Source organism: Haliaeetus leucocephalus, unplaced genomic scaffold, assembly GCF_000737465.1.
Source record: "Haliaeetus leucocephalus isolate CR32 unplaced genomic scaffold, Haliaeetus_leucocephalus-4.0 Scaffold13, whole genome shotgun sequence".
Lineage (NCBI taxonomy): Eukaryota > Metazoa > Chordata > Aves > Accipitriformes > Accipitridae > Haliaeetus > Haliaeetus leucocephalus.
The window spans coordinates 2,391,046-2,417,581 of NW_010972449.1; the positions used below are offsets into that span (position 1 = coordinate 2,391,046).

The following is a 26,536-nucleotide window of genomic DNA, read 5'->3' on the forward strand; positions in this document are numbered from 1 at the left end:
GGCCCCAGGGCGCCCCCTGCTGCGGGCGGCGCGGCGCGGCCCGGCCGGTTCCTGCCCCGGGGCCGTTTCCGTGCACCCCGGGGCTTGGGCCTCTGTTCGGTCCCCGGCCGCCCGGTGAGTGTGTCGTCGGACCCGGGGAGAGCCCCCCTGGTTCCCGTGATGTAGGCGGGAGCCGGTCCCGGTGACCCGCGGATCGCCAGGCGCGTATTTGCAGAGGGCCGCGTACCCGCGTGGGGTTCCTACGGGTTCCATCCCAGCATGCGTTGCCACAGCCCACGTCCATGCATGTAGCCTGACATTAAGAGCCTTCGCCATACCTGTCTCGTCTGTATGCACGCAGCCTGCACGCGTGCGGCCTCTGCTAAATCTTCTGCGTGGCTATGCAACCACCTCTGTACGTGCATATGCGTTCCAGTGCTTAAAACGATTGGCGTTTGCGTACATCCCTGCCTGCTGACACCCACCATACCTTCCAAGGTACGTCTCGTGTTTTCTATATGTGACGGACACAGACACGGAAAAACATTGTTCCGCTTGAGCACATCCACTCAGCTCCCCCCTTGCTCGGCTTGAAGAAAAATTTATCACGTTTATTGCTTGTAAAGAGTTTGAGGGATGTGAGCCAGACGTAGAGAATCACTGAGGGGCAATGGATAAGCTTCCTGCCTGCAGTGGGTCTGCCAGCAAACGTTAATCTTTGTCAGTGATTTACTTTTTAAACAAATCTGTTTTAAAAGGATATAGAAAGACATCAAAATAAAACCAAGCTAAAAGAACATTCATTAAATATTCCGTTCATGAAATATACAACAGCATGATCTAATGCACTGAAATACACAAACCTTCTGGTTAGATTCAGCTTATCTTTTGAGAGAAGAAAATCTTTCAGTAATAAATTAATCATCACTTAAATCAGTCCACTGTGCATTCCATCAACCTCTACCGCCTTGATTTTTGTTTCGTGCAATATTGGGTCTGAACAAAGTGTCAGGGAAGAGTTTGGCTTTAGATGTAGTGGCTGGGCTGCAGGTTTGTCAGCTGAATTAGCTGTGGTTCTTTGTAGCATCACAGCTTCAGTAACTGTTTTTCCCTGATGAGTCCATGAGTGGTATTGATTTCCAATAACAAGCAGCTATATGGTGTGCATCCAGTAAAAGATGCCTAGCTAACTTTGGGCTCCCTTTCAATAATCCTCTGACATTCCTGTGACCTTAGAGAGCACAGCAGTGCCCATGAACTTGAGTAATCCTCCAATTTCAATCAAATGCCCTGCTTAGAAATAAAGACAAACAGCTGTCATAGCTTGTATGGTCATATTTAGTTTTTGAGTAGCTTTCTGCACCAGTATAAGACCATGAACTCAATACTATCTATGAATGAAGTAATAAGCAATATTCTAATATCCACCCATTCCTCCCCTAGAGTACTTTGCACGTTGCATCCATCTTTGGAAAGAATATACAGCATTGCTTCATCCCACACAGATGAAATACATTCTCTGCTCTTGGAAGGAAACAGGCAACCGTGTAACATTGTGAGGCATCATGTCACAAGGGTTGAAGGCAGGAAGTAGAAACCTGCCAGCAACCCCCCTGAGCTGTGCTGAAATAATGCAAAAAGGGTTTAGGTAGCTTGTGACCAGCTGTGTTGAGATATAGCCAGAGATCTCGTACTGGGATATGCAGTTTGATCCTTCTAAAGGTGCTCTCAGATCCTTACTCAAAATAGAAGTGAGGCAGACCTTGGTTTTGTGGTGGTCTATCTCATATAGTACTGCAGGGTTTTGGTTAGGATTGGTTCCCAGGCGTTGCTCATCTAATAATCAGCCACACTTTCTGTAGCACCTCAGTGTGCCAGCCAAATACTGACCCCCTGTCCCTTTTATTTGGAAAGAGGTGAGAGAGCCAGGGCAGAAAGAATTAGCTGCTTTTGCAGTAGTGCAGTATGGACAGAGTGATTTACAGTTCTCATATTCCTGAGCAAAGAGAAGGGACCATGTAAGGTTTGTTTTAAACAATCTTTGTACTGCGTATACATGGCAAATTGTCACAGCAGCTTCTGAGCTGTCAAGTTTGTACTTGTCTTTTTGTAGCCCATTGATGATCTTGAAAGCAGAAAATATCCACAAAACATTGTGCTCTGGCCAACACATCTCCTGTGCCGGGACTTGGAAGTCGGGCTAGTGCAAAATACGTGGACCAGATCGGCATGGAAGGTGTCAGGAGATGGCACGTTCTCATCTCTTTTCATCTAATGCAGAATAAAGCCAGCTAATTACAGACAAAGCTGTTCTAAACAGAAGTTGACGGTCCAGGCTTTGTTACCTTGAGAGGGATGGAAAATATCCTTGGTCTTTTTAATAACCTTTCTGTTGTTTGTGATTGAATATGATCCAATTGCTCTAATGGAGGAGAATATTATGCACAGCATGAGTCAGCAACACTTTCTTCCTGGAACAGCTGACAGCAAAGAAAGTTCCCAAACTCTCTGCAGAAATATTCCTCCCCCTAGATGAGGATTTGGACTGCATCCACCAATACCTGCGGGTGCCTCCCCTTGAGATGGACCTGTACTTGTCTGACTGGAATATGGAACCATCCAAGGTTCATTCGAGGTTAGAAGATGCAACTCAATGTGCAGCAAAAGCACTTGAGAGCCTGACACAGAAGAAGAGAGGGAAGCCACTCGCAGAAGTTCAGAGTGCCAGTGCATGTTCCAGCAGTCAGGAGCTTTGAAATGAGGCCCTCGACAGCACTGGCAACAGGAGGATGTTAACAATTCCAAAAGCTTAGGCTCGTCTGAGGTCATCCAGCAAACAAGACTGGGTTGTTTCTTGTAAAATACATATCTATAGCCACTGGCTAAAGGGTGGTTGGGAGCAGATTTGAAAGCTACTGATCAATATGTGCCCTCTCCGCTCTGTGATAGGAAAAAATAGACCGGAAATTCTTGACCTATTAGGATAAATTAAATAAGGTGGCATATTTTAAAATACTAAATCTTCGAAGCATGCAATGGGCTTTTAGGTAAAACTATGGACTTCGGTGAAAAGATGCTAGGAATGAGTTTTCCCTGCTTTACTATATACTCCCCTCAGACATTAATGCCAGTACCTCCTGACTTTGCCTGTTGCAGTGTTTGTGTTATGTTGAGAACAACCATCTGATACAATGCTCTAGCAAGTGAAAGACCGGGCACTGAAACGGGCCTGGCATCTGAACAGTCTCGCTGTACAAATCCATACTTCCACTGGAAATTTTTGCCAAGCAAAGCTACAGTCTGATAAGCAATCCCAAGTTTTGGATTGACTTTTGTTCTTTCTGTTGTGGCTGTTGGATCATTTGATGCCACTGGATAAAGTTTCTGGCAGCTACCAAGTGATTAGCTATGGTGGGATCCAACATTTTCTTATGAAATGAGAATTTCTGCCAAAGGTGCCAGCCCAAAGCAGAGCACTGCTGCTTTTTAAAGAATCCGGACATATTAAACCACCTAAATCACTCCCTGTTCAATGCCAAGTCGCCCAGCCTCCTCCCTGCTCTGTGCTCAGGTCAGTCAACGTGCCAAACGCTTCTTTCCTGTGAGCCGAGACCTCGCTCTGTGCCAAACCACATCCACCAAGGTCTCTGCTCTCCACCCTGGACCTTAGGGTAGAGGAAGGGATGCGGGCACATAGGCAAGACTCACATTTCACAAAGTTCCTATCAATTTTTAGAAAGTTTACAACAGAGCCCCAGACCTTAAAAGAACAGTGTGATTGCCACAAAGAACAGTGTGGGAAAACCAGTATACATGCATGTGCAGCCCTCCCACACGCATACTGACTACCCCAGATATAGGCATACCCACAGATCAGCACCTACACACAAATGTTTTTGACACACTTATTCTGAGCACCCTGTTCTCTTACAGCAGCCTCAGTTGGAGGAAGGGAGAAAATATGTTCCTTCTAACCTAGTCTTCTAATGACCTTTCTGCCAACTCCACTTTCCTGCCTATCTCTAAGCTGCCTGTAGTGGTGATTGGAACAAGATCCCAATGTAGAGTGTGATTTTCCTCCTCAGAGGTCAGCAGGGTCTGTCTGCTAGATTGTGATGTGCTGCCCAATTCCTCCTAAGAGATTCACTGTGAACAAGGAGATAAGAAAATTGTTTATGATAGTGTTTCTTAGGCCCCTTGCAGCTCTGCCAGAGTTCTTGCAGAGTTGAAGGACTGTGACTGTGTTGCAAACCTGGTGCAAGTGGGCTCCCATCACCTCTTCCCTTCTGGATTGCGAACTCCCTGCCAAGCCTGGCAGCAAGTCTCAGCCTTCTCACTCTGCCCTGCACATTTCCTACAACTGCCTGCAACTGCAGGAAAGAAAAGCTGGAGAGCAGGCGAGCACGGCAGCCTGCCATGGTGGCTGGCTCTGAATGCTCCGGTACAAGCTAATATTTAGAGGGTGACCACCTCAACTTTTGTTGAGAGGCTTTTAGAGGTCTGTAAGACATGCTCAACGGCTGCCTTCCAAAGCTGTCCCGTGGCAGTCTGGGGGCTGTGATGAATTCTCCTGGCAGGAGACACTCCCCGTCTCTGGGAGGATGTGGGAGATGGGCACTTCTCAATTGCAAGGCGTTCCTGGCCTCCACACTGCCTGTCAGGGGGAGATTCATTAGCAGCAAGGAGGCGATTCTCTCTCCTCTCTGCTCTGGAATTGAAGTCGTTTGTCTCGGGAAGGAGCCCAGGCGCCTCAGCTCGCTGTGTGGCAGCTTCTGCTCAAGGGAGACAAGCACTTGGTCAGTAAACAAGGAGCCTGGGGAATGGCTCCAGCTGACAGAGGGCGTTATTAATGACCAACACTTTGGCTGAGGGTAGGTGAGCCTCCCATTAGCTGCTTTAAGAAGGGAAAGAGAAATAGAGCTGAAGGTGGCAGCCTTGAGAGGAGCTGGGAGTTTTGGCATCCTCCTGGAAAGTCCCCTGCTGCGAGGCCCAGGGCTGGCACAGCCCCCAAGGAGGGACTGTGTATTTCCCCAGTGCCAGGGGTCTTCAGACTGTGACAGCAGGAGACAGGCCCATCTCAGGAACAGTTTCGCTTCCCAGCTCATCATGGGTGGGCTCTGCTATGGAGGTCTTCCAGACCAGAGTTTCCCCATCCCCTCTGTCCGTTCCTCAGTCTGCCCTGGGTACAAGGGGTGTCTTTCAGTATCTACCACTGCAGCTTCTTGCTTTGGAGGGCCTGTGGACCTTTGCGCAGCTCTATCCCAGGCCATGCAGTGAAGAAGACATTGAGGGCATCTGAGAGGAGGCTGTTCCACTGCCTTTGCTCTTGGGAAGTGGTTAGTACAAGGAAGAGCAAGAAACAGCACCCCCCATGACCGTCCACTTCTGGCTGCGACTGGAACTGGAGAAGCTGTTGACTCTTGTCATGGCTGGACTCCTAAACTCATTTCCTCAGGTGGAAGAAACCTCTAAGCGCTAAAGCAACTGTTTCACCTTGTAATCATGCTTAATTTGCCACAGCACCATCAGGGTGGAAGCAGAGAAATCTCTGCTTTGTTATGACATTAGTGGTTCATCCTTCTCTGTCCTACAGCCCTAGAGGTGACAGGAAAATGAGTCCTTGGCTCCTGCACAAAAAAAACGTGTTGTGCAAGCACTCAGCCCATGGGTTAGGTCTTGTAGAGCCTTTTGTTTGGAACTATAGGTGCAAAGAAAGTTGTAAAATCTTTCGGCTGAACGCCTGAGTGTCCAACCAGCCTGCTGCGCAGACAGGGCGTAGGATCAGTGTCATTTTGGTCTTCACAGTTCTTGAAGGAGGTAGCTTTTCATGCCGTGGCTTCTTATCACTATGGAGCTGCAGCTGTGGTAGCTTCACAGCTAAGGGCGCATTCACTATCGTGTTCAGATCTTGTTGCCTGGGTGTGATGGTGAGTTTTTTATGCAATTGAAATCTTTTTTCAGACTGAATGCTCTTATGCTCAGCCTGAGATCAGAGGAAAATGTATTGGGGACTCATCCCTTTTCTTTCAGAGTTTATTCTGTTACCACACCACGCCTAAAGCCCAGAGCTCAGAGCTGGCTCTAGGTTTAGGAGCCTCTTATTTATTCCAGGACTTGGGTGCTTGGAAATGGAATGGATGGATCTGACATCTGAATTCTTTGCTTCACATTACCTAGCCTGGGGCTGTTCAGATTTAAATTCAGGTGTGAGCCCACCTTTGGCAGACCAATGCAGGTAAACCGCCAGTTGATTTCTACTTGCAGAAAGCTGGAAAAACTTTACCGCAAGACTGGCTCAAGGTCTCTCCCTTGTGGTTAAAAATTACTATCCTGGGGCTGAACATGTTGGAGGGTCCCTGGACCGGTGCCTCCAGGCTTGCTTCCACTGTGGCAGGAAAAGAATGAGGGACTTTTATGTCTGCTGGTATTTATAAGCTGAAACAGGTCCCACCCAGATAAATGGTCCATTTCTGCTCCGAAACGAGCTCTGGACTCTGCTCCAAGCCCCTAAGTGGATTGCCTTCTGGCCAGCCTAGCTCTCTGGTGATTGAAAAGCCGAGAGGACTTAGAAGGGGGGTGGGTAGGGATGCGATGTTCAGAGGCTGTGTGGACCCAAACTAGCTGGATTCACTGAACTCATCACTGAAATCACTTCTTGCGGTGCCTCTCTGTTTTAATTCTCCCTGAATCAGCCCTCTCTCATGAGTGAAACAATCTTGCCTGCAGATTGAGGGGGGTGGGAGGGATTTGAACATTAATCTGATGTAGATTATACATCCGCCTCCCTCTCTCTCCCCTTCTCACTCTCTCTCTCTCCCTCTCTTTCTGTCTGTTTCTCTCCCCTCCCTCTCCTTCCTGCTTCATCTCTTCAAGAAAGTGAACATAAAGTAAAAACACGGAGAGAGAGAGGCAGAGAGAGAAAAAGCTCCCTGAAGAGGGAAGCCCCAGCAGCCAGTAGCTGTTTGGATTTGCCTGGCACTGCCTTTCTTGCTTTGCTCCCAAGGAATACCTTTAATGGGATCAATTGCTTCAGTTCCTTTATAACCAAGTCCACCGGAAAGGCAGACTCAACATATTATGGGCAACTGTGTGAAGTCTCCACTGAGAAACCTCTCAAAAAAGGTATGTTCCCTGAATCAAAGTGCATTGTGCGTTTCCAGCCCTGCTTCTTGGGATGGGTGACGTCGTGGGCAGATGGGAATGGGAGGTGGGAGAAACACAGAGGTGTGTATGAAGGGTTCAGCTCTCTTCACCAGACTTTTTTTTGTAAGAGCTGCTCATGCAAGTGCAGCTGTTAGAGCCCGGGATGCTGAGAGCCGTAACGTGTGTGTAAATAAATGTGTGCATATGCATGCACATGAGTAGGCTTGTGTCCTGCTCAGTGTGCGTGTGTATAGCTGTCCTCTGGGTATGCGCAAGCTTGTGCTTTTCAATGTGCATAGTATGCTGGTACACATCTTCCGTACAGGAATCTTAATGTATGTGTATATGTGTGAGATGTGTGTGTGTGTGCATGTGCTTCAGTTGAGAGGTATCTGCATGAGTCTAGTCATGTGGGTCATTTCTGTAGGGACATATATTCATGGACATGTGAATGGGCATGCGTTTGTACGTATTCCTGTTGGTGTGTAAGAATATGCACACCTAATGAGTCCATCTGAAGCATGTGTGTGTCCTTAGCTCGCTCTGTCTCTATGTACACATTCTGAGGTGTGTGAGCAGGCATGCAATGTTTGTTGTGAGTGTATAGGGGGGGAATTTGTGTGCGTCACACACGTATCCCTGCTTGTATGGTGCTCTGTGTGTGTATACCTGCTAGTGGATGTCCTCACAGAAGTCTGTATGTAGACATGTGTGTTTTCATGTATATCCATCCTTGCGTATGCACGCATCTAGTTTTGTTGGTATGTGTTTGGGTACAAAAGCACGTTTTTCTCTGTAATCTGTTTGTCCATGCCTCTGTCTGTGAGTGGATATGCTGGGCCCCAGCTGTGTGTTTGTGCATCATGTTGCACGTCAGCATGGCCCATGTGTCTACATGCTTGGGCCCAGCTGGACGTCATCTGCAAGCTGCCATGTGTATCTGTTAGGCTTCAACCCGCAGTCTGTTCTGTGCTGAGGTGTTACAGTGATCCCAGGACGAATTAGATTCAGGAACAATTCTGCTGTTAGGAACTAGATTGAAATGGGAATGATGTGCCCCAGAAATATTTCTTGTTTGACTGAGGAAGGTCTTGCAGCACCGTATACCTGTCAGCTGCACGGTTCTCACTTAGCATCGCTGCAAATCTAATAACTCAGCAAAAAGCTGTGCAATTCACTCCTTGTAAATGAAAAAGTTATGCTAAGCATCCGAATTATTGCAGTGAGGAGCTGCCTCTGTGGAGACCTTGCTGACAGTGAAATGCCACTGCCATCAGGATGCTCCACCCAGGACACCTTGCCACCAGGGAAGGGTCTTCTGGGAGGGAGCTGTTGCGGAGAGGGCCTACGTAGCAGGGAGTTTCTTCTCACAGGAGATTTGCCTCTTCTGCATAGAAGTACAGTTTGCTTCTTATCTCGGCTGCTGTAAACAAAGCCAGTAATGGCACAGTGCTGCTGTGGGGGAGCTGGGATAGACGAGGAGGGAATTCATCACCAAGCAGTTAGGCAGTGCTGAGACCAGTCCCTAGGTCAGGGTGACCTCCAGGGAGAGGCAGAAGTGCTTGAGGTTCACCAAAATGTTGCACATATGAAAAACCAACTTGGTTGCTTGTAGGTCGCCTCCAACTTGCAATAAAAGGAGTTGGCTGCAGCTGTGCTCAACATGATCAAGGCGATTGCAATTAAAGTCTGACGTGTGGCCAGGCTGCTTGAATCAAAATGGATTCAAGAACTTATAAGCTCTGTCGTCAGTCTTTTAGGTAATTTATGCTTTCATTCCTAAAAGCTGCTTCGAATAATGCACTTTGTGCCTAGTTAGAAGGCCTGGGATGGCAGGACTAAAGAGAGAAAGCTGAATTAGAGAATTTCTCAGACGTTGCTCCAGCTAACCATGAATTAAGGCCTCAGGCACGCATCCTGACAGGTCCTGGGGCTCTGCCGTTCTTTTGATCACGACACACATGATTATAGTGGAGACTTTGCAGGTCAGTCTTAACATTGCACAACTTCACTTGGCTGTTTTATGATCCCAGTCTTTTTTCTCAGATTTACCTTGGGCAAACTCATTTTGCTGAAATGGTAAAGAGGAGGGACTCTAGAAAAGCTGTGTGAAAGCTGCTCTTGGGTGACACACTGATCTCCTGAATACATTATTTCAACCTGAAATTTGGGAGTCTCTCCCAGCCACCATCTGGCTTGGTCTGGGACTGGCTGGCATGGGGGTACCTTGCCTGTTTAGGTGGCAGTGCTCAGGCTTTTTCTCCGCAACATCTGTTGTTGGCAGCTTCACTTCCCACTGTCACAGTGTCCCCCCTGTGATCCCGGTGGCCAGCCTGGGCGCCTTTCCCTCTGAGAGGCACTACAGTTGGGATGAAGAGGCCCCTCTGGGCTTGCCGTTCTGCAAAGTCCCTCCGACATGCAGGCAAGTAAATGAAGTGAATCCTGCTGTGCTTCTGCTGTGCAGAAAGGAAGGGCTTTGGCATCCAGGTCCCTCTCTTTGCCACCCTTTACCATCACTACGGCTGTCTCTAAATCAGCCTGGTCTCTTCTCTCTCCACAATCTGCTGGTCTGACAGAGCCAAGGGCCGGACTCAGCCAAGAAGCGTAGTGGTCCTTTGCTTGGGGAAGGGACAGGAAAAGCCGGAGCTCCCCAGTCCTGTCCTTGCATTTTCCTTGTCATGTATGCTGCCGTTTCCTCTGTAACAGCCAGCTGATGTTGCTTTGCCCCGTACCCGTATCATAGCTCCCTTCCCAGCTCTGCTGGGAGGTAGGAGGGACGTGGTGGAGGGAACTTGTGGGGACACTTGCAGAGAAACCTGTGGGGCTGCTGGCAGAGGGAATGTCGAATGCCATAAATCCTGCCTGCAGCAGCAGCGCGGGGCAGAGAGCCCCTGTCAGGGTATCAGTAAGCCGTGCACTTTGTCCTGGCACTGCGGCAGGTTGTCTGGTCAGGATCCTCGGTGGCTCTTGGCAACTGTTTCATCAGACTGGCAATCTCTGTCCGCACAGGAAAATAATGGGATGACCGTTCTGTGGTACTGCTCTGTGGTTTGGTAATAAATTCTATTGACTGGAAGGGTCAGCAAACAAGGATTAGGGGCTGTGGGGCCTTCAATCTTTCACTTGGCTTCACTGGAATTAAACACAGAACCAATGTGGGCTATTTTAAGTGATTCATATTATTTGGTATATTAAACTGAAAAATGTGCCAGGAAATAAAGCTGATAATTTTGAAAATACATAGCACTGATATCACGAAGCTGTGCAGTTCAACACAGATGCCTTGACATTTAGCTGAGCTAGTAATATACCATTTGTGGACGGATGCTCATCTTTCAGGTTTTTAAGGGCAAATGTCCTATGTGTCAGATTTAATCAGAGACAAATTCCTTCCTCATCCATGACTGCAACAAAAATGCTTTTCTGCTTCATTATGTTCTTTCTCCATGGCTTGCTTTTTGGGTTGTTTTTGTTTTGATGCTTGATATTCACATGACATTATACTTGAGCAGATTGGTGTAAGACTGTGTACAAAAAGGCAAACTACAAACCATGTGTGCAATATAATAGCACATGGCAGACACAGCAAGTAGGTACAATAGACTCGGACAAGTGTGAATGGGCCGTGTGTGTGTATCTGGTCTTTTAGGCTGAAAAAGCACATCAGGCTTTAAGGAAAGGGTTAACAGAGACAATGACAATTGACAGAGCTTCTCTGATCACCCCTGGGAACACCGGCTATAAAAGTAGAATCATTCCTGAAGAGGAATCTGATGCATGATTAATGTTTATTCTATAAAACCAAGGGTCCTGTGGGTTGTGCTGGCTTTTTATAGCTGCATGGGAATATCAGGATAAGAGTTTTCTTGCAGAGCCAGGGAAATGCATTTCTATAAAAGGAAAGCAGTGCCTCCTTATAAAATCCAGTGCTGGATTCTGTTCTGGAGCCCTAGCTTAGCAGGACATGTGCACTTAGGAAAATGTGCAAATGCAAACAGACAAAAATGTTGTGCCCGTGCCTGATCTCCACTTTGGGACTGTCAGTGATTAGAAGAGGCCAGTTGCAGTAACTACCTCAGACCCTGAGGATGTAACTAATTAGAAGTGGCATGGGGAGTGTGAGCCTGCAGTTGGCAGAGCCACCTGATGCTGTAAACGGCCTTCTAATAATATTATAAAGCGTGTGATGCTGTGTTGCTGAAATGTAATGTGGAGCCTAGTGCAGTGCCTTTGTGCAGGCTCTCCTGGTCTCCTGGGGATGCCCTGGATGACGTGGCCCTGCCAGCAGCTTTGCCCTGGGCACAGGCTGGCACACGTACTGTTAGGTTGGGGTGTGCTTGTCCTTTGCAGCTCATTCAAGGGATTAACTCCGGGGCCGATAGTAGGACCATGGCCCTTTGGGCTGTGTCTGGGTAGATGTGAGCAGAGCTGAGAGTTAGATGTCGTTTCAAAGCGGAATTCTCCTGGTTGGTTGTACTTCTATCAGCTTTTGAAAGTGAACTCCCGGACTTACTGCTTCTGTACAAATCCTAATATACTGGTGGGGGGGGACGCAGTGTGGACCAGCTGAAGGAAATTTAGCAATAATGTCTCTGCGAGGCGGTTCAGTAAAACTTCAGAGGAATGGCTGGGCGAGACGGGGAGGTAACATCCTCTGTTGTGTTGTTTGCTTGCTGCTGGTTGGCTGGGAAGATCCACCATGAGGAGAAGACGTGCTATAAGGCTGTCCAGACGAGTGAAGAGGGGCCGTCGGCTTGCGAGTACCAGGGTCCGCTCATGGTGCTGGCCCAGAACTGCGCCGTCATGCACAACCTGCTGGGGCCAGCATGCATCTTCCTGAGGAAGGGCTTCGCAGAAAACAGGCAGCCTGTACGTAAGTTACACCCAGCCGGGCGAGACATGCGCAAAGCCACATGGACGTGAGCCGGGGATGCGGAGCTGCCCGCGTGCTCCACCTGTGTGGTGCATCCCGGCTCCAGCTCCAAGTGCAAATACAATCACAGGCAAATGTCTAACCTGAAGGGTGTGCAGAGATATCCCCGTGCCTAAACACCAAGAAAGGAGGATTCTAAAAATGCAGCTGCGGAAGATAGATCCAAGTCTACACTCAAGTAGGCATAATCATATGGACTCAGGAGAAGGACTTAGGACTTCAGGACTTATATAGTCATATGGACTTAGGAGGAGTCCCGTCTTCAAAGCTGTTATTCCAGCAAGACATCCACATCTCATTCCCAGAGGCTCAGATTAGCATTTAAGGCCTAAATAGCCACTTAAATGCAAATCAGGGCATCCACACTGGGAACAAGCTGTCCCACAGAGATGCCCATATTTGATACTGTTCCTATCAGCTCACAGTGACCACACTAGTACCAGCAGAAATAAGCATGCATCTGCCTCCTCACAGATACCCAAATGCAATCTTTTATACACTGTCATACCCAGCCTGACACTGCAGCAGTCCTAGCCAAATAAACAAAAAAAAATCAGTCTGTCCTCATATTTGCAAGTAGTGCCAGACTACCAAATGCTATTACCCACACACACGGAGAGATAAATAGCAAAACCGCATCTATCCACTCAGGCACACCTATTTGTAACTATGTGCTCATATGCATCTAATTTATGCATTTATATAAAATAAAAATATGTGTTTGTATGTAAATTAACATGTAGATACCTGGACATGTTAAATATACATAAATATGCACCCCAATATTGTATCTTTACAAGAAGTAAAACATATTTTTGCACGTAAACATTTGCTTCCTACAATAACATTAATTTAAAGACATACAAAAACATATGATTAACACAATTTTTATGGACATATATGAGTGAATATGTGCATTGTCAGATATTCACCCAGTGCGTTCCATATTCTTGTGGTGAAACAAAGCTCACCCCAGTTACCTGAGAGTCGGAGCTTTCTTGCCTCTGTGAGAAATCTCTGTCTTACTTGTGCGTTGATATGGTTATCTACAGCTGTAGGAGGCACGTAGATCTTTATTTCTGAAACCTCTTCTTCAACCAACAATGCCAAAAAGATTCATTATTTGTCATTATTGATCAAAGGGCTTTTGTTCTTCTTAACCTTCAGCCACTAAGTGATCACATGTTCCTTGTGCCAGTTCACTAAAACACAACCTGTAATGTTCTCACCCAAGCACACTTGCTGGCATGCACAGAGCTACCTGTCATAGGAGATAGGTCCAGCTCCCCAGGAAGGCTCACAGCTGGACAAATATCCATCCTGCTTAGGACACGGAAACTCGCAGTACCCTGAGAAGTATCCAAAATAGGATTAGCGATGTCTCTAACTACCCTGATGTAGAGTAAGTGCATCTGATAAACAGCTTTACTTTTACTGACTCTCTAGACCAACAGGATTTATTGTGCATAGAACAGAAATAAATGAGGGTAAGAACATTATGAATAATGGACTCTCTGAGGGTCACCTCTGTTCATCTCTAGGATCTAAACTCTGAACAGTTTTATTCCTCTTTCCATATGTTCTCCAAAAGCTTTAGAGTGATTCAGACCATTTTTCCCCAAGCAATTTTCCTCCTTTATCATTTTAGGGGATCTTCTTTCAAATTTAAAACAGAAAACATCTTCATGATGTTAGTTATTGCTTGAGTCAGATTTTTGGAGGGACGTAAACCCTCCCCCACCTTTTGCATTTGCAGTCTGTGGCTCTCTGGTGGTAGAATCTGCATGTGCAAAGATATGCTCAGAGCCCTGCAAACGCAAGTGCCTTGGTGTGCAAAATTAGAGCCGGTGCTGAAGCCCCCGTTTCTGACATGTGTCAGTCATGTCGGTTGCAACACGGTCTTCAGTGCGCGAGGAGGAGGATGGTCTTGTGACGACTGCACTGGAGGAAGGCCAGGGTCCTACCCCAGCCACTCTCACAAGACAGCAGTTACCGCGGGTGAGTCACGGCACCCTTTGCACTGTGGCGGTGGTAATCATACCCCTGCATCTGCTGCCACGCTGAGCCGGCTGTCGGCACACAGCCGTATCTCCAGGGATTAATGTTTGCGAACTCCGGAATGAGGTGCACAAGGTGTTGGTACTGATCACGGGTGGTTTTCATCTGCTGTTTTATCTAAGGCAGGGGGGCAGTAATGCCTCCCGCAGCCGGCCTAAGGAGTTTGAATTGTTTTGTTGTTTGGTGTTGATGAAAGCAGAACAAATGGGATGACATGTTTGAAAATACCAGGTCTGTGAAGGATGAAACGGCAGAGCCAGCGCGCTCTGACAGTTCCATCCAGCACAGAGATGCCTCTGGGAAGGTTATGAGTGGCAAGCTGGTCATTTCTCTGGCACAGCCCACTTTTGCACAGACGTAAACCAGTGTGTGTCCTAGTTTGCTATGCACTCTGAGCAGCTGCCATTAGAGTTTCCAGAGGAGCCTGTGGTTAAATAGCAAAGGATCATGCTTCTCAAACTGATCAAGGGCACCGTCTCCAGGGACGTGTGGTGAGGCTGGAGGACACCTGGAAGGCAAGGAGAAACTCCCCACAATTGAGGGGAAAAGCTGAGAGTGAGACGACAAAAGAGATCGCATTTCTGTGTTTCCAAATTCTCAGATGGTTTGGATTTGCCTGGGAGCCATGAGAGGAATTAGAAAGGGCATTTAAACCAGAAAGCAGTGCATTTCCATGCTCATCTCTTCTTCCTGGTGCAGTGTTGGAATTTTCCTATACTCTTTTGTATCCTCCCCCTTCTTCCAAGAAATTCAAATTGGATGTTTGAAGTTGCAGTGTTTCCTGAACATGGTGAATCCTTGTCCTGTTTTGTTTGTAGATGACCTTGGTGATGTATATGTTGTGTGTCTGCCTTCATGCCTGGTTTCAAAATGCTTGTATATGGAGTTGAGGCTGGGGGGAACGGGGAAGTTCCTACCTTTTTGTGGGGACTGACTGTAGGAGATGGCACTGGGACGTTGGCTGTAAGAGAACTCGTGGCTGTCGCTGTCCTGCCAGAACGGCAGGGATCAAGCAGTGATCCAAGCAGACGATGGTATAGACCTGCTGGTTACAGGGACTGCTTCCAGCTGTTTTGATCTAGCTGTGTCAGTGGAGCTGCGATAGGAGATACAATCAGAGCTCTAGAGATGATTATAACTGCTGCAGGGACAGTCTCTGCTTCAGGACTTGGTGCTGGGGAATGATGTAGGACCTTCATGAAGGTGCTCATAGTCCCGTCAGATGGGGAGGCTGCACATATTGCTGTGCTGGCCCAGGTCTCTTCTATTTTGGGGGAGCACCTTTCATCCCCCTGTCCAGCGGATGAGAGGGAGAGGGGCTTCCACAGAAAAGTGTGCAGGCTAACACCCCTCCCGTTGGTGGGGAGAGCTGGGAAGCCTTGCTAGGTGGATGGTATTAAACATGTCATCACCTTCTTGTTTCTTCTCTCACTTTCTGGCTTGTCCCAGAACTGCTTGCACCAACAAGTGCTATTCTGAAACTGTTTGTGGCAAGCAAACGGCTTTAACATATTATGTTCTGTTTTTGCAGGATAGAGAACTGCGTCCGGAAGAAATTGAAGGTAAAATTTGTCGCTCCTTCTGTGTCATCTTTCTCCCTGCCTAGTGAAAACCTACTGGCTGGCCCTTCCAGGTTGGCCCCCATGGGGTAAAATAATCTAGGGCAAATCAAGGGAGATGATTAGTGGAGTAATTCCTGGAAACCCCAGCAGAAGAAATAATATGTAAAACTGCAAGAGTGCTGACTGTGAAAGAATTTGCATCCATTCCAGCTTCTTCCAGGGTGGGAGGATAAGTAAAGTAATGAAATATTGGCTGTCAGGGAACTGCTGTTCACCCCAGCTCCCACAGAAAGTGTTGTAGAGCTTGATACAATAGTATGGCTCCAGGGAAGCTATTTTACCTACTAACCCCTACAGTGAGGGTTATGTAATATAGTGCAGGGGTAAAAGTTGAGAAAACTTAGTAGTTGCAGTCTCTTTAGGGAGTGCAGTTTAGCAATGATCCATTTGTGATGCTTGTAGTCCAAGCAAGCTTTCCTGTAAGGAATGGGTCAGCAGGGCTGCTGATAGAAGAGCTTAACATTGCTCCAGTCATTGCCTCTTTGCAGGGAGATGTGGGAAAATACGGAGTATCTTAGGGAGTCTGGCCTCATAAAGTGCTGCTGATTCTGGGGAGGTTTCTTGGAAAAGGTATTTCAAGCTGTCACTGACAATATTGTTCTTTTTGGATCCACTCCCACAGAATTAAGAGAAGCCTTTAAAGAGTTTGATAAAGACAAGGATGGGTTTATTAACTGCAGGGACCTGGGGAACTGCATGCGAACCATGGGCTACATGCCTACTGAGATGGAGCTAATAGAGCTCTCCCAGCAGATCAACATGAACCGTGAGTAATATCCACCTAGCCGTACCTCCTTGTTGCTGCTGTGCCCTGCATCATTGCCTTGGGCTCTCTTAGTCTCCTGCTGTTTCTTTTCTTTTGGATTCCCCCCCGCCCTCTTCTTTTCATTCTCATTTTCACTCCCTATCATCTTTCCTGTTTGTGGTCCCTAGAAGTTGATGTCTGTCTTTCTTGCTTATCAAAGCAACTGTGTGGACTGTGCTGTATGGCAACAGTGAGTGGAAGGGTTGTCCTTCATGCTCATGCTGTCAGGCATAAAACTGCCCTTAACGTGGGTGGTTAGGCATTGGTGCACAGATTGTGGGTGTTGTCATATTGAAGCTGTTGTCAGATGGGTCAGGCTGAAGAAAGAGCCTGGGAAGATGGAGATGCTTTGGTCAGATGGGTGATGGATGGGCTGCTTGCTCTGCGGTGGTTGTTTGTGGATCTGCTGTGTGACGGGATGGGCTGCGAGTGAGCTGTGCTGGCAGTGTCAGATGGGGGCATCTGCTGGAGTCATGGAAAAATGTGACAAACGTGTCCAATTCACTGTAACTGTGTGCCCCTTGTCTTTCACCATTATTCTTTGTCGCCTCTTGTCTGTGGCAGTGCAGGGTATTACCCTCAGCCAGGTGGGAAAAAGGATATTTAGTGCATGTTATTTCTGACACATGATGATGTAAAAAGGACAAGTTACTTGGTCAAGGGAGGGAAAACAGTTGTGACATACGCAACCAGTCACACACAAAAGCAGCTGATAAGCCTGGCACACAAGTGCTTAGGAATTTGAGAGTGTTACTGCCAGCTTTCAGATAGGGGACAAACAAGAAAAAGGACTATATATGACGAATAAACAGTTGGACATACATTAGCCACAGCTAATGGAGCAAGACTCCACCATTGCTGCAGGGCACTGCCCGGGCCGTGCAGGAACATCATGCTGTGCCCTTGCTGTACCCTTTGGCACAGGCGCAGCAGAGGGTTGCTATAAGCACTAGAATGATCAAGCCTCTAACACGTAGTACGTGATCCCATAAGGATGTGACAGTCCATGGCAGCCTAGGATGGAATAGCTTGGGCTCATTCCACCTAGCCCACAATCCAGAAAATACAAAGACAGGTTAATACTACCTCTGCTTTTCCTTCCACTGTCCTGCACCTTCCGTGCTTTGCTTCCTGGTGAACCAAGCTATCTCTGGGGCACACAGAAGTGCAAAGTGAGTGCTGGGCTTGGCTAACGTATGGAGTTCTTACACACGATCTTTCATCTTGTCCCAAGTGGGTGGCCATGTGGATTTTGAAGATTTTGTTGAGCTGATGGGACCAAAGCTGCTAGCAGAAACGGCAGACATGATTGGTGTAAAAGAGCTCCGTGATGCCTTCAGAGAGGTGAGTGCTCCCTACCGCGTGCCCCCCAGAGAGGTGAGCAACAGGAGACAGGAAAGAGAGGAGACCCACTGGGGAAGAGAAGAGGAGGAGGAGAGAGCAGCACAGCGGAAGACAGAGAAAGAGCCAAGCCAGGCATGAAACAAGGGAGGAGCAGAGAAAGTCACTAAGATAAGGGAACCCTTGAGGCAAGGAAGAGGAAAGCTGGTGCAGACACAGCAGTTACAAGGGGTTTCTGAGGAGAAAAGACAGACTGGATCCAAAAGGCACCTGGAGGAGGAAAAGAAAGGGCACAAAAGGAATGCAGGAAAAATAGGTCACTCAGGAGCAGGACAATACAAAATCCAACCCAGAGCAAGATCCATTTCCATTAACTATATTTCCCCTGCTGGTATTTTTCATGTACTTACAGTTTGACACCAATGGTGATGGGGAGATCAGCACCAGTGAGCTGCGAGAAGCCATGAAGAAGCTTCTAGGGCAGCAAGTGGGCCATCGGGATATTGAAGAGATCATCCGGGACGTGGATCTGAATGGAGATGGGCGTGTTGATTTTGAAGGTGAGAAGGGATGAACGCTCCCTGTCCATCCGCTCTCACGTGAGTTCAGAGTTTCAGCTCAGAGGCAGAAGTGGAAGGGAAGATTTGCATGCTTAGGGCCCAGGTATCTGAAGTATGGAGAAAAAATCAAACAAGATTTTTTTTTTTCCTAGTCAGCTGAGGAAAATGGAGAACATTGGCCCACACAGGGAATTCCTCAGGTGAAGCGTTCATTTGTGTATCATCTCTTACTGCACCTCAGTTTCAATTGGGTCTCCATAATTCTAGCATGGTAAGGGATATGCCCTGTCACAGAGAAGCAGATTCTGGTGCACACAGCCTTCTTTTTACGTGGCATTTTCCTTTCTGTTAAAACTATTGCAAGAGCTGTGACGAGGGTGGATTGGTTTGGAGAATGCATTGCACCTTCCATTTCCTCTGGCTCACCTTGTTATCTGGGTTTATAGAGAATTTGTTTCTGTGCCTTTATGCCAGAAGATGGTCACGTGCCAGATGTGTTCAGTAGGACTGCAGATATCTGTTCTAGAGGTGTCATGTTAAATCCTAGAGATAATTCATTTCTTCACCCACTTTTCATGCCAGAAGGACTTCAAAAAATAAGAGTGGTTAGGCTGCTATCCTAGCCATTAGCCATGGCAGGAGCATATTAATAGAGCTCAGGGTTTCTGGCAAGGGAAGCAGTTGATATCAGACAGCTAAGCAGATATAAGAGCTGGAAGGTGTGAGAGCATGGCAGGCTGTTTGTTTTCCTAGTGAAGCACAGAACTACAGAATTAAAATAAAATTGATGTAATTTTTTTGGCTCAGAGGCACTCCTAGGTCTCCTACATGGCAAGGAGTCTCAGTCCTCAGGATTACTGAAGCTTCTGAGGGCTTTGAAAATGCTAAAAAACTAGAAGTGTCTCCTTAGAAAGTATCTGGTAGCTGCAGTTGTTCTAATGCACTGGCTGATTACATGACAGTAGCTTTCCTTGTTTCCCACAGCTAAATTACGTTAGACAGCTAAAATACATGAAATGCTATCCCAGTATCATTTTCTCTGTGAGTTACTGCTTTAGTTGTCAAAGGACAGCTCCATCAATGGAAAAGGAGAAGTCAAAGGGGTAATTTCCACTGCCCTCCTCTTTGCAGAGCCATTAGTTCCTCAGCAGTTCAAGTGCAGAATGAAAACACATTTATATTTGATGGTATTTACACTCAATTTGAACAACTGTAATTGACTTCACAAGCTGCAGGGTGGTGAAGAAATAGATCCAGGGTATCCTTACAGTTAACCTGTATCTTTAAAAACAAGAAGTCCATCCAAGTAAACTTTACAAAAATGCTGGTACCTACCAAAACACTAGTGCTTTCCCACACTGGTGTCTCTGTGAAGTGGCAAGCTTACTAAGAAATCATGCTGTGTTCCCAAGACTATAAATCAAGGTTCCCTGAAGTTACAGTGAAGTTGACAACACTTGCCGTAGCGGCTCACAAGGAGTTGCTCGTGCAAACAAGACTGTACACTGGCTGGGAAGGAGTCCGAGGCAATGAAATGACCTGCTAGTGGGATCATATCACCATATCTAATGCAAGGATTAAAGCCCATTTTGTGTGAGCTCTCCAGGGCCTGTCATGGAGCAGCACAGACCTCCTGGCCCTATGTGGACTATCAGTTTCACCCTGGCTGCACGCTATCTCCAGGGAATGAGAGCTGGGTTGGGGACCATGGATGCCTTCTGCTTCAAGGCAGTCTTTTCTTGTTGGTTGCAGAGTTTGTTCGCATGATGTCCCGTTGAAGACTATTCTCAGCTAAAGAAGAATCAGCACCTTAGAGAGGGCAGAAGAGGACCTAGATGGAACATCTAGCCCGGATGTTCCCACATGAAGGTTTATCGGCTGGCTGCAACTGGGACATTGCAAGATGACCTGCTGCTCCTCCCTCATGGTGGTCCCCATGCCCCTCCACCCTTTCACACTGTGAAAGACTTGCAACTTCCTACAACTGGAACCATTCCTCGGAGATGATTGCAGGAAACTGCAGAGCCAGGACTTACCATGATGCTTTCATGGAATATTTGCAACTTTAGACTCCTCCTCCCCAGCTTTATTCTCCCACCAGCTGCTGCAAAGCAAGAGCAGGAGAAATCCTCTTGGCTTGGTGGATGAGAACAAAGCCATTGGGACTGGTGGCAGCCTCAGGGCGTGCTCTGCACTTCTTGGTTTCCCTTGGTGAACCGTGTCTGTGTTTGCTGTCCGTGTGTGTGTGTCTATCTGTGTGGAGTTATTTATGCTTCCCCAGCACATATTCGCATCTCCTGTGGTTATGTTTACCAAGAGTAAATTCAAATACATGTCTTGCGGGGGGAAAGCGATAAATATGCACGCTGAAATGATGTGGAGCCTGGATGTCCCTGTGAGAGGTGGTGGCTGGGCTGGGGGAGAAGGGCTTCAGCAGATGCACACGCCAGCATCTGCACCAGGGTCCGGAGGTGAGTCCTCGCCTCAGAAAGGGGAGTCACTGCCAGGCACTAAGCCTGTGTCAGGGCTCTGCTCTCCCTCCCGCTGTCCCCACATCCAAGGGGCCTGGAGGTGCCTCATGGTGAGGGCAGTGTGGAGGGTCCCCATCCCTGCATCCCCTCCTCTTGCGAGGGGGCAGGTGAGAGCCCCTGGGGCGCCGCGGCAAGGAGCAATGGGAGAAAGGGCACAGAGGGGAGCTGGGTGAGAGGGGGATAGGCAGCAGTAGCCACCCCCCCCCCCCCTTTTTCAGACCATTTCAAACACAACTGTGAGCGTATGGACTGTGGGGGCCGTGCTGCGGGAGCTGGGCTGTAACACCGTTGGTGCCGGGGATTGCCTGGGAGCCTCTTTGTGTGGCAGTGCCCTGCTCTCCAGCTTGTTCACACTCAAAAATGCTGCACGTGTCTGCAGCGGTGACCACGAGAGCAGCCTCCGGGCCCTACCAGCTTCTTCCAGACACGTCAGATGCTCATCCTCCTTCCCCTTTCCCCAAGATGCTCCTGACTTCCCGCTCCCTTCCTCTACCCTGCCAGACCTACAGATGTCCCCTTTCTCTATGCAGAGGCTCAATCACAAGTTGCCGGGACTAATGTCTGCTTGGTTTCGAATGGCATCATCATTGCTGTGTATTTCTCGGTGTGACTGGGAGCTGTTTTCCTCTCAGTTGCCCCCTTACTCCAACTGGGAGGTTAAGGACCAATATCGTCCTGCTTCCTCCATCTCAAATCTTTCACTTCCCAGGTTCCCTTTCAGATTCTTGGGGTCCACAAATCTGTGTCCCAAAGGAGGGTTTTCTCTTCTGCTTTCCTGTTGCTGTGCCAACCAGCATAGCTTCAGCGATGGCTGATATCCCAGCAATGGGAAAACTGTGTTTCTCCTCATATTTTTGTGTGTGTGTACTCATGTTTGAATAGGCGTGTGCACTGGGAAAGGTTTGCATGTGTGCACGCAAAAGCAGGAACTGCAGATAGGTACCTGGGAGTGCAGCAGTAGAAGAGTTTGTTTGCAAGTGGGTGTATGCAAACTATGTGTGTGTATCTATGGAGCTGGTCCAGTGTTAGAAATGTGGGTGTGAGCCAAGATATTGGAAAACGGGTATTTACAGATCTCCATATTTATGGGTTACAGTAGCTGTATTGTGCTTAGGAGATGGGGGTGATAAACTGAACAGAGTCCAGAGTCCTGTTAAGTTATATATGTACTTAGGATAATAATGGGGAGGGAGAGACCTGTGCAGGCTTGTGTCTGCCATAGGGAGTGTTGATACACAAATGTGCTTCACTTACAGTGAAGCCCGCTGAGGAAGAAGCGTGCTTGTGTATGCAGAGCAAGAGGATGGCTGTGCTGCTTGCCTGTGTGCAGCAGAGTGACTGTGGGGGCCGGTGACGACTCAGGGCACGTGCCTTGTGCCATAGCCAGCACACACAAGCCCGAATGACAGTCAGTGGCAACAAGCACGGTGGCTGCCTCTGCCTGCTCCTTCCCGGGTCCTGCACCGAGCAGACCCATCTTTTGCCCACAGCAGCAGATGGCAGGACACAGTCTTAATTTATTTAAAATTGTAAACCCATTTCTAGAGGCTGCACTGATCCACAATGCAGCATCACAGTGGCTGGGGATGGGATGTTCTCTGTGAACTACTGCCATTTTCACTTAGGCAGGTCTCTGTGTTTGTTCCATGGCAGAGCTGTGTTTTTCTTCCCAAGAAACACAGGGACACGGGTGCTAGGGGACGGGTGGCTGCAGGACACCTTTGTGGCATTGCAGATGCAGTCCTGGAGCCACAGCTACTTCTGAGGAAAGCTGGCTCTCTGCCAAATCATCTGTAGCTCATTTCTGCCAGGTCTCACCATGATACAGTGAACAAGTCAGACAGGGCAGGTCTCCAAAGCATTCATTTTTTTTCCTTCCAGCAGAAGCTCTTGCTGCAAGCCTGGTTTTACTTGCACAACAAACCCCAAATAATCTCAGGGAGTTTTACTATTTTCTTGTGCAGACAGGGTCAGAGATTAAAGCTCCAATCTAAATAATCTAATTCCAGAGATAATCCTTTTGCTCTCCTCTCCAATACAGTACCAGGGAGGCTTCCAAATAGCTCCACATGGCAGGGCAGAGCCATTCCCCTCTGGGCACCTGAGACCCGTAGCCCCGTGTTGTTCAGGAGCTGGCCCAGGCAGTGAGGCTGGCTCACGTTGACTTCTTCGATGTCTCGTTAGCCATGAGGTCTGCTTCTGACCCACATGTCTCTGTTGCTCTTTTTGGACATCCCAAATCCCGATCCCTTTTTCCTGTAGGAAACGGCTAATACCCAAAACACGTGCCCCACACCACTTGGGAATGATCGGGGTTGTAGGTAGACCAGGCACGACTGATTCAAGACTGAGACACATCTTGGCACAGCTGCCAGGGGACAGGGAGAGATCAAGGGATTGAGAAGACAACCCTGAGCCTTTCACTTGTAGGTTACTGGTGTAAATCCAGGCTGCATCAAGGGACTGATGGCTCGGTGGATTAGTAACAGCACACAGAGCCTTTGACATCTGGGGCACAAGCTGGCATCAAGCTGCTGGTGACCGCAAGTAACGATTCAGGGGCGGCAGGGTAGGACATCGCGGATGCAGGCCATCGCAGTACGTCCGCCATTCTCTGCCAGCAGCCATGGCCAGACTGTGAGCCAGGGCGAGTGCTCCTCCTACACTCGGATGAGCACAGCCACTATCCCTTCCTCACTCGCTGCTGCTCAGTTAATCCTTCTTGCTTCACGATGGGCTGCTGATTCTTGGGAAATAATCATCCAGGCTAGTTATTAGAAGATTCTCTGATGGGGGAGGCAGAGGAGGTATTGCAATGCTCAGTGCCTTGCCTTCTAAAAAGGCTGAGTCCTCGGACGGAGGGGAAAGAGAGGGTTTTTCGCCTCTGTTCAAGGAGGGGAACTCTTCCTTTTCGGGGAAACTCTTCTCTTTTCAAGGAAGAGTTGCTGATATTTCACTGTGAGATGTGCAGGAGCCCTGGGAGCCCTCGACAGGGACCCCAGGCTTGGCACAGCCACAAAAGGCCCTGGTGACACTCCCAAGGCAGGGGATGAGCTGAGTTAGCTCCCAGCTGCCCTTGTACATGTCTGCGGCCAAAGAGACCCCTTCAGCTGAGGGACCTGTCTTGGTCATACCTAAATGTTAGCTAGTAAATCCCTTCATGTCTGAATTCCTGCTCATGGGCACGTTTGGTCTGGGCTGAGCAGTTTGATGCTGGGTTTGTGGTGAAGCCCCAGTCACCGTCTGCACGGCCCCCGCACCCACCGAGGCAGCGAAGGTCCTGCCACAAGACTCACGCTCCCCAGCTCACTGAAAAGCACAACAGGGTTTCAGCCAGGCTCTGCCCAGCCAACGCTGCCATTCTGTGTGTGTATGTGACCTGTGAAAGCCCTGCTGACCCAGGGGCCAACAGTGCCAGCTGCCTCAGCCCACCTGGGCCACGCAAGGGGCTGTGTGTGCCCTCAGTGGGACCTTTGCTGCCCTGGTGGGTCTCAGGACTGGAAATAAGAGGATTTGCACCCATGGACATTGCTGTTTGTAACCTCAGCCCCAGCTGTCTCCTTGGCCTGCTGATGATTCACAACATCCCTCTTCCCACTTCACTTTTGCAGCTCATGGCAGTAACCTGGTGACACACCAAGCGTTTACGTGCTTTGAAGTTGTGCTCCTGACCCAAGCACATCGCAGTTTAAGCTGAGAAATCTGGAGAGATTAGGGAGGATTGTCTGTAATCAGTACAAATGAGCTCTAACGAGGCCTCCCTTGGCCTCGCCAACTGGACAGCGTTGTTCTGGCCATGGCTGCTTGCACTCCTTCGCTAACCAACCGTGGGGGACACCCAACAGGTCACAAACACAGCAGGGAAACGGGAGATTAGCCTGGATTTGATCAGATGCTGCCAGGGCTGGGGTCTGTAAGGCTGAGATGATTTGCCAGGAACCAGCGTGAGGTGGCTTAATCTGGAGAGGTGCGAAGTGTGTGTGTTTCACACTTTTTTTCTGGATGCGGTTTCCTAAGCCACCTTGCAGTTTCAGGAAGCCTTTCCTGGCAGCAGTGCTGGCGTGGGAACGCAGCAGTGCCATGTCTGCCCTGCCCCAGTTATACCACGAGCCTGAGAGCCGATGTGACAGCAGCAAGGATGCAGTCTGGGCCCACTCCGACGTGGGCAGAGCAGGTTAGGGAACAGGAGGTGGGTGGTTACACCCCCCACCAAACTGAGCTCACTTCTCCGACGCTGTGTCCTGTTAAGAGGCCTCATAAGCGCATTACAAAAGCAACAAACCCATTTGCTAAAAGCAAATGCTTTGTGGAAGTCTCAAATTAATAAAGTGTCATTGGGACTTAGGAGCAGCCGCTGCTAATGCGGTTGGCAACTGCAACACAGACACGAGGTCTGGCTGGTGTCTGAAGCTTTGAGGAACACTGGGATCAGACAGAAGGACAAACACGGAGGCAAACATTAAGTTACTTGCTCCCCCACTGCGTAGCGAGCGAGTCTCATCCAATCTCCATCTGTGATGTCTCAACTCCAGCCCTCCCAAGACCTCGCCAAAGTCCTCCAGAAAAAAACCCCAGGATCTTACATTCTCCTGTAAAATGCAACACAGGGAGAAAAGTCACGGGCAATGTAACGGTTAGCTCTCCCCCGCGCCTCTTTTATTGGCTGTTTTACTTTTCAAGCCGATTGTTGTGGTCCAAAGTGGCTGCGCACCACCCAGCTGTCTCGCTCCTTACCGGGCGGGCCGGTAGCTGCCTTTTCCCACCCTCCACGGCAGGTTCCAACGGGGAAACCAGCGTGTTTTGCCGAGGCAGACAATCGGTACCGGGAGTTGCTGTTCAGAGTGCAGCGGACACCAAACTACCGGGATGTAACGAGGAGTCGCCCCCGACGGCAGCGGAGCTCCCGCTCCCCCAACTCCGCTCCCAGCCGCTTCCCCAAGCTCGCCGCGGCCCCCCTCCGCCTCCCTCCCTCCCTCCCTCTCGCTGCCCGTCGGTCCCGGCCCGGTCCCGGCCCGCTCCGTCCTGCCGCAACGGCGCCCGTCGCCTCGGCAACCCGCCGGCCTCCCCGCTTCCCGCCGCCGTCCCACAGTGCTTTGCGTTCCGGCCGCGCTGGAGCTCCCTGATTGGAGGGGCGGAGGGGGCGGGGCTCTTCCCTCAGGCGTCCGGCGCTGAGGGGGAGCTCGCCGGGTTGCGTCCCCGTTCCGGACACGCCGCTGGGAAGCCTCGTCCCTCCTCGCCGCTCCTTCCTGAGGGAGCCGGTTCTACCCTCGCTCCCCTCCCCGAGCGGGCGGTACCGGCCCTGGGCACTCCCGGCTCGCAGGGACCGACTCCCCGGCTCCGTTCCGGGCCGGCCCGCTCCCGCCGGGCACGCCTCCCGCCGCAGCGCGCCGCCGTCCCCTCGCCTCTCAACCAAGCCTGCTGCGCCCGCTCCCGCCGCCTATTGGGCCGGCGCCTTATGAATATGCAGACGAAGGCCGCCGGCCGCCTAATAGCAGGAGGGCAGGAAAATGAATATTCGCGGCGCGGCGCGCGGGTTGGTCGGCGAGCGCTCCGCCCCGGCAGCG

General features: G+C 49.2%; 2 protein-coding genes across 4 annotated transcripts in view; both read left to right on the forward strand.

The window, feature by feature from the left end:
• The window catches only part of CABP1 (calcium binding protein 1), a 26,754-nt gene extending 5,972 nt beyond the window's left edge, over positions 1-20,782 (forward strand). The window contains exons 2-7 of one of the 3 annotated variants that reach the window (XM_010574728.1): positions 11,815-11,991; positions 15,645-15,675; positions 16,358-16,501; positions 17,775-17,884; positions 18,294-18,441; positions 20,194-20,782. In XM_010574728.1, the coding sequence (XP_010573030.1) occupies positions 11,815-11,991; positions 15,645-15,675; positions 16,358-16,501; positions 17,775-17,884; positions 18,294-18,441; positions 20,194-20,219 (636 nt within the window). In that variant the 3' untranslated portion in view covers positions 20,220-20,782. Of the gene's footprint in view, positions 1-6,815; positions 7,102-11,814; positions 11,992-14,569; positions 14,904-15,644; positions 15,676-16,357; positions 16,502-17,774; positions 17,885-18,293; positions 18,442-20,193 lie in introns of those variants that run through there. The other 2 variants (XM_010574744.1, XM_010574735.1) reach the window with 2 other exon arrangements.
• A 4,270-nt stretch (positions 20,783-25,052) lies between these two features.
• The window catches only part of MLEC (malectin), an 8,720-nt gene continuing 7,236 nt past the window's right edge, over positions 25,053-26,536 (forward strand). Inside the window, exons 1-2 of the mRNA XM_010575719.1 lie at positions 25,053-25,146; positions 25,673-26,505. Coding sequence (XP_010574021.1) covers positions 25,053-25,146; positions 25,673-26,505 — 927 coding nt within the window. The remainder of the gene's footprint in view (positions 25,147-25,672; positions 26,506-26,536) is intronic.